This window comes from Corvus hawaiiensis, chromosome 24 (assembly GCF_020740725.1).
Source record: "Corvus hawaiiensis isolate bCorHaw1 chromosome 24, bCorHaw1.pri.cur, whole genome shotgun sequence".
Lineage (NCBI taxonomy): Eukaryota > Metazoa > Chordata > Aves > Passeriformes > Corvidae > Corvus > Corvus hawaiiensis.
Window position 1 is genome coordinate 1346217 of NC_063236.1, and position 13629 is coordinate 1359845.

General features: G+C 65.4%; 2 protein-coding genes across 5 annotated transcripts in view; both read right to left on the minus strand.

Annotated features, from left to right (window-relative positions):
* Positions 1 to 6745: 6745 nt before the first annotated feature.
* STAC3 (SH3 and cysteine rich domain 3) lies at positions 6746 to 11649 on the minus strand. Its single transcript, XM_048327501.1, is given in 13 exon segments — positions 6746 to 6898; positions 7126 to 7263; positions 7413 to 7464; positions 7715 to 7809; positions 7930 to 7979; positions 8196 to 8262; positions 8373 to 8464; positions 8575 to 8620; positions 8622 to 8651; positions 8868 to 8965; positions 9132 to 9399; positions 9781 to 9847; positions 10594 to 11649. Coding segments are annotated over 13 exon segments (1980 nt in total). The 5' UTR covers positions 11472 to 11649; the 3' UTR covers positions 6746 to 6799.
* Positions 11650 to 11748: 99 nt separating this feature from the next.
* R3HDM2 (R3H domain containing 2) overlaps positions 11749 to 13629 on the minus strand; it is a 40581-nt gene continuing 38700 nt past the window's right edge. For 3 of the 4 annotated variants that reach the window (XM_048327453.1, XM_048327452.1, XM_048327455.1), the window contains one exon: positions 11750 to 12436. In XM_048327453.1, coding sequence (XP_048183410.1) covers positions 12093 to 12436 — 344 coding nt within the window. In that variant the 3' untranslated portion in view covers positions 11750 to 12092. Of the gene's footprint in view, positions 12437 to 13629 lie in introns of all 4 variants that reach the window. The other variant, XM_048327454.1, reaches the window with a different exon arrangement.

Here is a 13629-nt window from a genome sequence, read left to right on the forward strand (position 1 = left end):
TGGATCCTCAAAGGCTCCCCAGCTCTGCACACCTCAGCTTCCAGGTGTGCCCAGCCCCCGGAGGGATCTGGGGGGACTGGGGAGCCCAAAATGATCCCTGAAAAATTGAGAGGGGGACCCAAGCCCACCATGGAGCAGAGCATAGGACAGCACCCAGCAGGTACTTCAGCCAGTCCCGCAGCACCGAAGGGTGGGGAGGGTGGGATCAAGGGGGAGGGTGGAATCCAGGGGCCGGTGGGATCCAGGGGTTGGATTAGGATCCGGGGTACAGGTGGAATCCAGGGAGAGGGTTGGATCCGGGGTACAGGTGGGATCCAGTGGGAAGATGGAATCCAGGGAACAGGTGGAATCCAGGGAGAGCTCTGGATCCGGGGGCCAGGTGGCTCCAGGCATCCTGCGGGCACCGATCCGGGGGGGCCCCGGGCCACTGTCACGCGGCAGCACCAGCAGCTGCGGAAGGGTCTGGGCTGGGATTGCTGCTCCAATTAGCTGGAATCGTGCTTCCCCGCCGCGCCTGACACCGAAAAACCGACATAATTACCCGCAGCGACAGGGAAGGCAGGACCGCGGCTCCCGCTTAATTGAGTGTTTACAGCCTGCGCGGAGGGGGAAACAGCCCCCCAGACAGGCAAACCCCTCCCCCGCAGCCAGGGAAAACACGGGGGGGGGGGGGGAACAGCCCCATCCCCCCGCGCCGGGGCTCGCCCCATCCTCCCACCCCTCCCCTGGGCGTCCCCGTCCCTGTCCCCAGGTAGACAGGACAGGTGGCCCCTGCCAGCGCCGCCACCGGCCCTTCAGCTCCTGGTTGACTTGCAAATGCAGCCGCAGGAGCTGGGAGGTCTCGCTCCTGTCAGCCGGGATGAAATCCCGAGGGGCGGCTGGGGGGGATCACGCAGGCAGACGCGTCCTCGAGGTGGTGATGGGGCAGGGGAACACAGCCAGATGTGACCCTGAGATGGTGATGGGGCACGGGGACAACCTGCCCATGGACTGGGTCCTCCTGCGGTGTGGAGACCCCATCCCAGAGGGATGCGGCCAGTTTGGGGCTGGAGGGGCACCCCAAGACGAAGTGATCTATGAAGTGCCAGGCACCGACCCCCATCCCACGGCCCCCCAGCCTGTCACACCGTGATACCCCCACCCCGCGGCGGACCAAGCTCCTGCCCAGCTGTTTTCTCCTCGTTAATTTTTGATGAGCGAGATGAGAATTGCGCACGCCGCCTCATCACGGACCCCATAACAATGAGCACCGCTGCCGCCCCCGGGCCCGGAGCGCCGGCGCTGGGAGGCAGCCGGGGCCAGAGGGCTCCGAAGGGGGCACGGCCGGAGCTCTCCCCGCTGTCGCCCCCACCCCGTGCTCCTGCGTGGCGCGCACTGGGCACCCGCGTGGGCACACACTTGCCAACACGCTTGTGGAGATGCCCAGGAACAGGGACATACAGGTGTGGAAATACAGGGACGCACATGACACCCCCACCCCTAATGTGACACCCCGCGTCCCTGCAGCGTCTCCCACCCCAGCGGTGCCAGCGCTGGTGTCATCCCCCCTCTTCGCTCTCCTCCCACCGTGCCCAGAACCACCTGTGGGATGTGACAACTGGGGGAAACAGGGCTCTTTGCTGTATCCCACAATTGGGGGTACTGGGAGAGGGAGTGGGGCGCACTGGGAGGGCGCCTGAGCCCAACCCAGGCACCTGAGCCCATCCCGTGGATGCTCCCCAGCACCCTCGTGTCACCATCGAGAGACCCCAAACCAGGCTGGAGGGGGAGAGGAGGGGGGCAGCCCCTCAGCCCCTCCAGACGTCTGCCACTGCCTGATGTGCCCAACTGGAATCACTAATTCCAATAAAGCCAAGCTAGATTAATTTTCATTTCCCCATGCAAATCAGCGCTAATTAGGATGGATTTAGTTCACCTCACAGGGGCTGTGGGGACAGAGGCTGAGGCGGCCGCACGCCCCAGCCAGGCTTTGGGGGGTTCATCCTCCGGCAAGGATTTGGGAGGATGGATCCCACAGCCAGGGAGGGGGGGTCAGAAGCCGGGAGCAGGGGCAGCAGGCAGGCTGGAATTGATCCAGGTGCTCTGTCCCTCCCCAAGGACCCTCCAGGTCTCCCCCCTGGTCCCCAGTACTCAGTGGGGGGACAGCAGGAGGGCAGGGATTGATCCAGATGCTCTGTCCATCCCCAGGACCCTCCCAGGTGTCTCCCCCAGTCCCCAGGAGCCAGAGCTGCCCCAGAGCTCATCCCTGCCTCGATTAGTGCCTGAGGGGGGGTCACCGGACCACGGCAGGCAAACAGGGGTGCCAGGGGGACAAGGAGGGGGTCTTCTCATCACCCAAAGACCCCGGCCCGTGGGGGGTGCGGGGCTGGTTTGCTCAGCTGAGAGCTCAGCAGGGACGGGGGGTCCTCGGGGGCCCCCCTCCAGCACCTGCCCTGTAACTGCAGGCGTGGGGCCTGCGCTGCCCTGCGCGGGGTCCCAGTAGGATGCGACCACCCCCGGGTGCCTGGGGTGTGCCCCGCTCTGCAGCAGGGTGGGGTCACAGCGCATTTCCACCCCCCCCTCCCCCCCGAGTTCTTTCCGATTCTGCTTTCGCCTCCTTCTTTACCAAATATTTAACCGCTGCCCTCCGGCTCCTGCTTGCGCAGGTTGCTGCGGAGCCGAGAAGGACGCGGCTGCCTCAGAGCAAAGGCGCTGCAGACGGGACACCCCTAGGCTCAGAACTGTCCCCCCCTAAAAAGGGCTGGCGCACCTGGAGTGTCCCCGCGGCTGAGCCCCCCCAGCCCTGGCACCGCCACACAGCTGGGACCGGTCCCCAGGATTTGGGGGACAGCCAGGCTGGCCCCCCCTGCCACCTCTGCAGCTGCGACAGACCCCGACACCAGCACCCCCCAGCCCTGTCTGCAGCCCCCAAATCTAAGGGGGGGTTCTGAGGGGCTGTGAGGAGCTGGGGAGAGCTGTGCAAGGCTGTGAGAGGCTTGGTGCTGTGCCATGTAGGGGACCCCATAACCAGCCCCCCGGCCCTGGCTGCACCCCCCTTAGCCCCTGGCTCTCATACCCCCCAAAATCTGCCTTTCCTGCTGCCTCTCACCCCTAACCCACAGCCCAAGAGCCCCCAAACTCCTCTGTTCCCTCCACCAGAGGCTGGAGCAGCCTGAGCAGGGGCGGGGGGCGGGCACTGCCCCAGCTCCCCAGATCTGCTGGGGGCAGAGAGAAGGGGCTGCGGGGGGGATTGTGGGGACCTGTGAAGCCTGGGGGGGCTTGAGGGGGCTGTGGGTGTTTTCGGGGGGCTCTGAGGAACTCAGTGCCGTGCCGTGGAGGGGACCGCCCGTGGTCCTCGCGGGCCCGAGGCCACCGCCAGTGGCAAACAGCCAGCGGCGGTGGCTGCTGCTGCCCTCATTAAATCCCCCGTAACGAGCTCCGAGCCCTGGGGCCCTGCCGGACTCGGGTCATTAGGGCTGACAAGGACCTGTCACAGTGGGAGACGTGGCGCGTGTGTCCCCAGCCACGGTGGGGACCCCGGGGGGGGCAGCTGCCCCCCAACCCGCACCAGCACCCCTGGTCCTGCCCTCGGAGCCGGGTGGGACGGTCCGTGTGTCCCCCCCCCCCGGGGCCTGGAGCGCGATCGGACCCTGTCCCTGCCCACGCTGGGAGTGGAGTGGGGAGCGGGGGATTTGTGGGGACCCCGAGGCTCCCCCCGGCCGCACCAGGAGGAGAGGGGGAAAGGAACAGAAAGGAAAGGGGGGAAAGCAGAGGGAAGGGAGCGGGACAGGAGCGCTGCCGAGCCTTGGGGCCCCCACTCCCAGCTCCTCTCCCAGGACACGCCGGGGCCGCGAGAGATGGAGGAGGATGAGGAGCAGAACCCACCACCCCACTCCCCGCTCCAGCCTCCCAGGAGGAGGATGAGGAGAGGAGCCCACCCCTCTCCAGTCCCTCAGGAGGAGGATGAGGAGCAGGGCCCCCTCCCGCCCCAGCCCCCGGCAGAGCTGCTCTTCCCCGGGAGCCCCCGGTACAGATAAGGAGCCCCGGTGCTCCCCGGGGCGCGTTTAATCTGGGACAGGACAGTTATTGGATAAATACCATGAATATGGAAATTGCATTTATGCTGATTTATGGCCGGGGGGGCAGGTGGGGAGCGCAGACGCTTTCGTTTACTTTAATCCATTTATTTCCCTGCCTGGAGATGGAGAACAAGCTCCGAGCGCTGCATCTGCTGCTCCCTGTCCTCCGCGCGCCCCGGAAAGGGGGTGCAGGAGGGGGTGCCCCCACCCTCGCATCCCGGAGCCGCTCCCCTGGGATGATGTATGGATCTGGAACGAGACCGGTGGGATTTCAATTAATTCCTGGGCCTCGCAGACTCCTGACCTTTCACGGGATGCAGAGAGAAATGGAGGTGATTAATCTGGAGGTCAGGGGGGCTCCTCCAGCTGAATCCCTGTGTGTTCCATGGGGTGGGATGGGGGGCAACCCCTTCGCCTAAGGAGGAGCAGGGAAATGCCGAATGTTGGGGGGACCCACCCCCACTCTGCAAGCAGCCAGGTCACAGCCAGGCTGGGAGCACCAGGAATGGCAAAACCACGGGAAAACAGGAAAGAAACAAACCCTAAAGTGCTCAGCAGCCCTTAAATGAGGGGTGGAAAATCCCATCCCACCCCTCATCCTCAGCCCATCCACCGGGTGCCAGTGACTCCCCACCTCCGCCTGCCCCCCGCATCCATCCGGGAAGCAGCGGGAGCTGGGATGCGAGGAGGGGGATGCACATGGAGGGGTGATGGTGGGGGGGTGCGCTTCACCTCTTAATTCCCTATTAACTGCTGATCAATCCAATTAGCTCCTGTCTGTAATGAAGGGCAGCTGCTTGGCTGGGGCCAGCTCTTCCCTCCCTTCCCAAAATTCATCCCAAAACGCATCTCCACCCTGGCATCCCACCAGAAGCCGGCAGGGAAGGGGACTGGGGGGTGGTAGGCTGATAGAAGGGGTTTTACCCAATTTTCCAGCTGACTCCAATTAAGTTGTTCTCTTCAGCTGTTAAATTAGCCAGAGCCCTCCCCTCTTCCCAGGGTGGTTCCCCCCCTTTCCCTCCCCACCGCCCAGATGCAGCAAATCAGCTGCTTCCCCCCCCCCCCCCCCCCCCCCCGCCTTCCCCCCCCTCCCGCAGGGCTCCGCAAATAAATAAATAGACAATCCCGGGAAAATTAACCGTGTGAGGAGCCGCAAATGAGGTGGAAAATTTTAATGGTTCGGCATTTAAAGCTGTGTGACAGGAGGGGAGGGGGGGAGGGAGGTCAGTCCCGGCGACTGCCCCCTTCCCCCCCCCCCCCCCACTTCGCACCCCCTCATTTCCATCATTCCTGGAGCAGCATCTCCTTGGGATGCTGGGAATGGGGGGAGACCCCCAGCGTGGGTTCCCTGTACCCCCGGAACCCCCTCAGCAGCCCTGGCCCGGCCCCACGGAGCGGGGGGGAACACGGACACTCCCCCTGGGGCAGTGCCCCCCCCGCCCCCCCAAAATCCCCTCCTCGGTACCGGTACCGGGGGGGGGGGGGGGTGGGGGCTGCCCCAACAGCCGCCCGCCAGGGGGCGCCGCAGCCTCCCAGCCTAATTTGCATATCTTTGCATACAGCGGTGCCGCGCGGCGAGTCGGCAGCGCCCCCTCGCGGCGGAGCCGGGGAAGCCCGGCCACACCCACTCCACAGGCCCCGCCCACCCCGCCTGCCCGTCGCCGTGGTTACCGCTGACGTCACTGCCCCGTGACGTCACGGGGCTCAGCCCCCGCTCCGGAGTCCGGGCACCTGTTCCTGGCTCGGCGCCCGCCCCCGCCGCGCTCCAAGGTCTCGTCCTGTCCCCGGCACCGTCACCTGTCCCCCGCCGCCCCTATTCGGGCCTCGCCGGGCCCCGCGCCAGCGCCCGCCCCCCGGGGGACGGGGCGGGGGGGTCCCGGTGCCGCCCTATCCCCTCCCACCACCCGTGCCCGGCTGAGCCCCCGCTGGGGGTACCGGCAGTCCCATAGTGACCAGTGACACCCCCCCTCCCAAAGGGGCCACCGCCACTCTCCCTGTGACCAGTGACCCCTCCATCAGGGGCCGCCGGCACCCCCACAGTGACCAGTGACACCCCCCCACCGCCACCCTCCCAGTGGCCCCCCCCAGCGGCGAGCACTGGCACCCCAACAGTGGCATCTCCCAAGGGGTCGTCGATGCCCCCACAGTGACCCCCCAGGACCCCCCAGTGCCCCCCAGAGCGGGGACCACCCGCACCCCCACAGTGCCCCCCCCCCTTCCCCCATTAAATCCACGCTGGAGAGCGGGGGGTGGGCGCAGCCATGTATTGCCAAAACCCGGGAGCAGCGGGGCAGGACCCCCCCCGACCCTCCCCACGGCACCCGGTGTCCCCCCACTCAGTCGGGGGGGTCTCCACAGCGAGTCTGGGGGTGCCCCCTGCTTGCATCCAGTGTCTCTGGAGGCACCAAAACCTCCCGCGGGGACAGCCCCTGAGGCACCTCCTGTCCCCCCATCCTGCCCCGGTCCTGGGGGGGGACAGCTGCCCCAGGAACCCCATTGCTGGAGGCAGCAGGAATGGGGGTGCCCTTCCCTGACCCCATACCTGTCCCGCAGCCAGGGCTCCCCATCCCAATCCCGGGGTCCTTCCATTCCCCATCCCGAGGGTCCCCCGTCCCCATCCCTGCTCTGCAGCCGTTCTCTCCGTCCCTGTCCCCATCCCCACCCCACAGCCAGCGTCTCTCCGCCCCCATCCCAGGGGTGTCTCTGTCCCCATCCCGGGGGTCCCCCCCTCGCAGCCCCCCTCAGATCTCCTCCAGGAAGTCCACAGGGAACAGCCCCACTTTGCGGCCGGTGAAGACTTTGACGTAACCATTCACCTCCTCCCCCTTCTGCACTACGATCTGCAGGCGAGAGGGGGTCGGGTGAGACCCCCGGGACCCCCCAGAGCGGGGGGAACCCCAGGTGTGGAGGGGTCGGGGCAGAGCAGGTCTCACCCAAGGGGCTGGGGGAGGTGGGAAGGCGGGGGGAGGGTGATGTTGGTTGTGGGGTGCAGCCGTGATGGGGGGCTTGGAGAGGGGCTGGGGGTCCCCGGGTGGTGACTGGGGGGGGGGGGGAGGTCCCGTCTCACCTGATCCTTCTTGAGCGTGATCTGCCCGATCTCCCGGTTGCCCACGAAGGAACGCGTCACCTTGTGCACCCGCTCGCCCGCCCGCACCCGGATGATGAAGTTGGGGGGGAAATACCCGATTTTCTCACCGATCTTTCCCTGGAAGGAGGCAGTGGGGGAGTGCAAGGAGGGGTCGGAGCCAAGCCGGGGGTCTCAGACCACCCCTTGCCAGGCTGGGGGTTGACAGCAGGTTCGGGTGTGCCCCCTTTCCCAGCCGAGCTCTCCCTCCCGCCGCACACCAGCCTCACCCGCCACCACTCCTCGTTGGAGTCATCGACCACCGTGATCTTCTCCCCCGGCCTGGAAGGGAAGGAAGGGCTCTCTGAGGGGGGGGCAGGACCCCCGGCCGTGGGAGACCCCAAGGAAAACCGCTTTTCCTGCAGAACCAGCTCCTCGAGCCCCGTATCTGGCAGGGGACACGCACAGCCCATGAGCTCAGGGACAGGCAGGTCCTGCATGGAGCAGCTCAGCCTTGGGAAATCCACAGAACCACATCGAGCCAAACACCAAAAGCGTTGGGAAAGAGCCCAGGACAAGGCTGGGAACTCACGGGAAGTCCAGGTCGTCCTTCTCCAGGGCTTTGAAGCGATAAAGTGCCACGAAATAGTGGGACTGCAGGAACGCCCCTGGCTGCGGCTTCTTGCTCTGGGGGGACACAGTGGGGTTTGCAGTCCCAGGAGCTGCAGGCAGCCCCGAGGATCCCAGCAGGGAGATCCCACAGGCTCTGTCCATAGTTTTGGGGTGCAGGGCAAGGATGAGGGGTACCTTGTCATCTGTTGGGCTCTTCTCAGCCTTCTTGTCCCCTTCAGAGGCACCTGGGAACGGGAGGAGGAGGTCACACCTCTCCTGGTGGTGCCTCCCGAGAGTCTCCTCAGCCAACGTGGGGATGCAGCGAGAGCCCCAGGGTGGGGACCTGAACCGGGGACCCTCTTTCTGCAGGGCACGCCCACCCTGCTGACCCCCTCAAGATCAGCCAGGGGCTCCCTCCCTGTCCCATGGGCTCAGCCCCCAACCCTCGGCCCCACGCTCACCACCCTCGGCTTTGCTCCCCACCGGCTTCGTGGCCTCCGACTCCTCGTCCATCATCGCAGCCAAGGGCTGGAAGGCACAGAGAGCTCTCAGGGAGTGCAGCATGGGGGAGCTGGGGGGCAGTGGGGTGCTGGCACCGCACCTGCTGGAATTTGGGGAGGGCCCGACCCCACACTCACGTTCTTCTTGTCTTCCTGCCCCTTCTTGCGCTCCTTGTTGGCCATGATGACGCCCGTCCGCAGCGTCTCGAACACGGGGTCGCTCCTGTTTGCTGGGGGGGGCACGGGAATGGTGAGGGGGGGGTCAGGGATGGGACACGAGGGGATGGGGCACTCCGGGGTGGGTACCAAGGGGACGGGGCGCCCCAGCACGGGGACTCACAGAGCTGGTCCTTGGTGCCGGCGTACTGCTGGTCGCTGTAGAGGGGGGGAGCTGTACGCCCGGCGGAACCCGGGGGGCTGCGAGGAAAGAGGGGGGGTCGCAGCATCAGCCACCCACCCGGACCCATGGGCCATCTGTCAGAGCTCGGGGACCCCGTAAAAGGGATGCCGGGGTCCCCCTCTGAGCCAGGAAATGACAGGGGTGGTGGCACCTTTGTCCTGCCCGCGGGGGCCGAGGTGGCCGCTCCCGGAGGTGCCCGAGCCGGGGGCTGGAGGCGGGGGGGTGACACTCACGATCTTGCCGAAGCAACGCTGCATTTCCACGTAGGACTGGCAGTGGTGGTGGATGTTGGTCTTGCAGTTCTTGCACCTCAGGCCAAATTTGTTGTTGACTGGCAGTGGGGCGGGGGGGGGGGGGGGGGGGTGGAAAGGAGAGGGAATGTGACACTGCAGCTGTGAAACGGCCGGGACAGAGCCCTGGGCAGCCTTGGCCCCCAGCCTCAGCCCTTCCCGCGGCCCCTGGTCCTGCCCATGGCCCCCAGCCCCCTCAGGACTCACGGACGATCATGCGGGCACAAACATCGCAGAATTTGGGCTTTTTGAAGTAATGATCTTTGAACTTGTGGGGTTTGTCATTGACAAGTTTCTCGGGTTCGGGAGGGGGTTCGGGCTCCTCCTCCTCTTCCTCCTCTTCGTCATCCTCATAGATGTAGTAGATGGGTCCCCCCGAGGGGCTGACCAGCTCCCCGTTGGGCTGCGGCTCCAGCGCCGGCTCCGGCTCCTCCTTGGGTTTTCGCTGGAAAAGTTGCTTCAGCTTCTGCAGCTGCTGGGGTGGAGAGGACGGATGGTGCGCGGCGGTGTGGGGGAGGCAGGAGGGCAGAGACCCCGTGCCTGGCTCCTCACCCCAGTGCCTCGACCCAGAGCCCCCCTCCACAGCGGGAGGAGACTCCAGGAATGCTCTGAGGATGGCGACCCTCCTCCCAGTCCCGTGAAGTCCCCACTAAAGGGAAAACTGTGGCTCCTGGGCACCTCATAGATGTGGGCACGTCAGGGAAATGCCAAGCTGGGAAATGCCCACCCAGCAGCCGGCTGGATCGGGGTCCCACCAAGCACCCCCGGCCCCCAAAGCCTGCTGGGGCTGCGGCAGGATGATGATAGAGAGGGGGCTTCCCCACCCATCCAAACTGCCCTGTGGACACCCACTTACCCGGCTCTTGGGTTTCCCACCTGAAGCAGGTGAAGCTGGTGGCTCTGGCACCTCCTTCTCCGTCATGCTGCGAGGGGAAGAGACACAGATGGCGTCGGCGGGGGCAGGTCCAGCTGCAGGAGCCCGGCAGGGGCTGAAGCGGTCAGACCCTGCTGGGTGGGCAGTGCCTCCCCTTCCCCTTCCCCTGCCCGTCCCGCAGCCGCTGTCCTGGCGAGGGCTGGTTCTGCCAGGGGAAACCCCGGGGTCACTCCCACCGCCCCTCCCGCAGCCCCTGCCCCGGCCAGGGCTGGTTCTGTCCAGGAGAGCCCCAGGGCGAGGCTGGAGGAGGCCGGTGCCCAGCCCAGAGCGTGGCACATCCGCTGACTCGGGGACGCGGTGCCAAGTGCTGTGAGCCAGCCCCTGGGCCACCTGCACGTGCCCACCTCGGCCTGGACATCCCCATCTCACCGTGAAACCGCAAACGGTGCCTCAGATGAGCACAACGGGGGACACTGATGGGCATCATCCGGCTTTCGGCTGCCACCGGGGCAGGAGCTGCTCCCACATGCCCCAAAGCCATCCCGATGCCACCTTTGCCAACCCTCCCTGCAGTGCTTCCACCCAGACCTCGCTGTTTTTGGTGATACCCACCCCCCAAGCCCCTCCAGCCCCATGGAAACCTGCCAGGAAAACCATCGGGAAGCAGCAACGGAACTGGGGAGCGCTGGGGCGAGGGGCGCTGCGGGCGTGGGGCACCCCGAGGCCCTGCAGCAGCGGGGGGGACCCAGGGTGGGCACGGCCACGGCGAGGGGGGCCACACACGGGGACACTCACCCTGTGCTTGGAGTTCTCGCCCTGCGCTGGAGAACCCCCCGAAGGGCGGGCGGTGCCGGGGCCCCGGTGGCTGCAGAGCCCTCAGCCCCCCGTGCCCGGCGCGCGGGGAGGGCGGCAGCCGGCCCGGTCCCGTGGCGAGCGGAGTGACAGGGCAGAGCAGGACGACAGCTGAGCGGTGGCGGGGGCTGACGCCGGGAAATTGGAGCCCCAGCGTGCGCCGGGAGGGAGCGGGCGGAGGAGCCACCGGCTATTTGCGTTGGTGGTTGCTGGGCGTGCCAGGGGCCCCCCCAGCCTGGCATGGGACGGAGAAGGAACCGGGCACAGCGAGGGCTCCGGGAATCAGGCACACGGAGGGTTCCAGGGGCTGGGTACACCAAAGGCTCCAGCCTCGGTGTCTCCACTCGTGCGTTGGAGGCCCCCGAGGCTGGGGGGTCACCGGGCAGAGGGGCAGCAGTGCGGTCTCTCATGGGGTAGGAGTGGCTGCCTCGCACCCTCTGGCACCAAATCCTGCTGCTCCAGGCTCTGCTGGGATGGCGGGAGCTGGGATCCCACTGCTGCCGGGCTGCCTGTGACAGGAACAGGACCCTGGAGTTCACGGGCACCTCGGGGTCCCTCGGGTCCCTGCCTGGCTGTGGGTGGCAGTGAGGTGGGAGCTGGCACAAGCCTGGGGTTGGAGCCCCCCCCTTCCTGGCAGCTCTTACCTGTCCGGCTGTACCTGCCCAGGAAGGTTGGGAGCATCCTGCTCCTGCCAGAGGCTCTGGCTGTGCCAGCCCAAATCCTGTCCCCACCTGCACCCACCAGCTCCAGGTGCTGCTCCTGTCAGCAGGGATTTGATGCTTCCTGGCAGGGCACACAGCTGGGGCCACTCCTGGCCTCATTCCTGCCCTGGAATTCCACAGCTGGATGGGGTCATGGACATCTCTCAGGGGAGTTCAGCCCCAATCCAGATGCTCTGATCCCAGCCTGGGTTCCCCACTTTGGCACACCACGGGCTCACAGCCCTTGGACATGCCAAGCTGGAGGGCAGCACTGGGCAGGACCATCCCCCTGCCAGTGTCCCTTCTGCTGTCCCCTCACCCCCCTGAGGCAGCACAGAGCCCCCAGCCCTGGCACTGGCAGAGAACGGAAAGTTACATTCGAGTGATGGGACAATTTTCCTTTTTTTTTTTTTTTAATTTAAAAACAACCCCCCAAATAAAATAAAACCAAAAATACCCCCCCGCAAAATAATAATCCGATTAAATAAAATGTGCAGTGAACATACCAATCAACACCTGTATGTGCGGTCCAACACAGTGCTTAAACAAAACCATAGACACAGGGGAGGGGGGCGGGCACGGGCGTCACTCCAAAAATAATAATAATTAAAAAAAAAAAAAAAAAAATCAACTTCTTGTCTCTTAATTATGTTCATATAAATATATCAAGGAAGGAGGGCGAGAGGAAGGGAGGGTGGGAGGAGAAGAGGCCCAGGGGAGTGCCCGGTGCCCGCGGGAGCCCTACTGGGAGCTTGCCCGTTCCAGCACCCGCAGGTCGTAGTTCTTTTTGGCCACGCGCAGCTTGAAGCGGCTGAGGGAGTTGTTGAGGCGGAGGGAGGCATTTTGGGCAGCCAGAGGGCTGGGGAACACGGCCACGATGGTGTATAAGGCAGCGAGGTCACTGTGCCTGCCGTTCTCCGGAGTCCCGCTGTTGTCCCCGCTGCCTCCGTCCCCGCGGCGCCCCTGAGTCTCTTTGAGCCACTGGATTTTGGCACCGGCCATGGCGAGCTGCGTGAAGAGCTTGTCGGCCTCTGTCCGTGTGATGCCCTCGGGCAGGTCCGTCACCTCCAGCACCCGGCCCAGCACTGCGGGGAAGGAGCCTCGTGTCACTGGCCAGGTCCTGGTGGCCCAGGAGCCGCCCTGGCCCCAGGCTGGAGCACCCACCTCTCCTGGGCACAGCAATGCCACGCAGTGCCAAGCTGCCCCCGCAGCAGGAATCGATTTTTTTTAAGCCAGTCACTTCCCCTCCAAAGCATCCCTACCTGCTCCCTGGAATGCCCCATCCCAATCTCTTCTCGTGCCCATGCTCTGGTTCTGCTCCAGGAGGAGATGTGGGTATTTCCCAGTGTCCCAGGGCTATGGGGACACTCCTGGTGTCTTTAGGACAGCTGGGCAGTTCAGGCTTTCCCAGGGGCCCTGCCTGCTTTTCTATCCCAAACCTCCCGTACCAGGACTGGGAGCCAACCCCACGCTCCCACCCTGACCCTGGGAGGGAGAATGGCTGCACCCATGGAGGATGGTGGCACTGAGTGTGCCCTGCTGGTGGTCCCCAAATCCCTCTGCAGCTCCTGGGCCCTCCCTGATGGTACCTAAACCCCTCTGGCAGCTTCTGGCTCTGACCTCTGCCCCTGCCCCAATGGTACCCAAATCCCTCTGCAGCTCCAGCCCCTGCCCAGCAATCCTCAAACCCTTCTGCAGCTCCTGGACCCTCCCTGGTGGTCCCCAAATCCCTCTGCAGCTTCTGGACCCTCCCTGGTGGTCCCCAAATCCCTCTGCAGCTCCTGGACCCTCCCTGGTGGTCCCCAAATCCCTCTGCAGCTCCTGGACCCTCCCTGGTGGTACCCAAATCCCTCTGCAGCTCCTGGCTCCAGCCCTGGCCCTGGGCTTAGCAGAGCTGCTGAAGGGATTCTTTGCTAATATTAACGTGGCACGTACGGACCATGCCAGGGCAGGAGGGGGGTAGGCAGCTCTTAAAGGGCCCCTGCAAGCAGCTGCTGGTGGTGACACGGAGGTGACATGGGGGACATGCCTGAGGCCTCCAGAGGGTCAGTGAGAGCTGCTCCATCCAAGCTGTGGGTCCCTCCCTCCCCGAGGACCCAGCGGAGACACCCCGGGCATGGGGTGTCCTTCAGAGAGAAACGACTCACTGGGGCCCTCAGCCCTCACAGCCACGCCGGGACATCCCAAATCCCAAAGAGGAGGCTCTGAAGCTGCGGGCCCCATGGGAAAGGGAAACATGGATGGGAAGAGTGACTTGGGAAAGCAATGGTGGGAAATG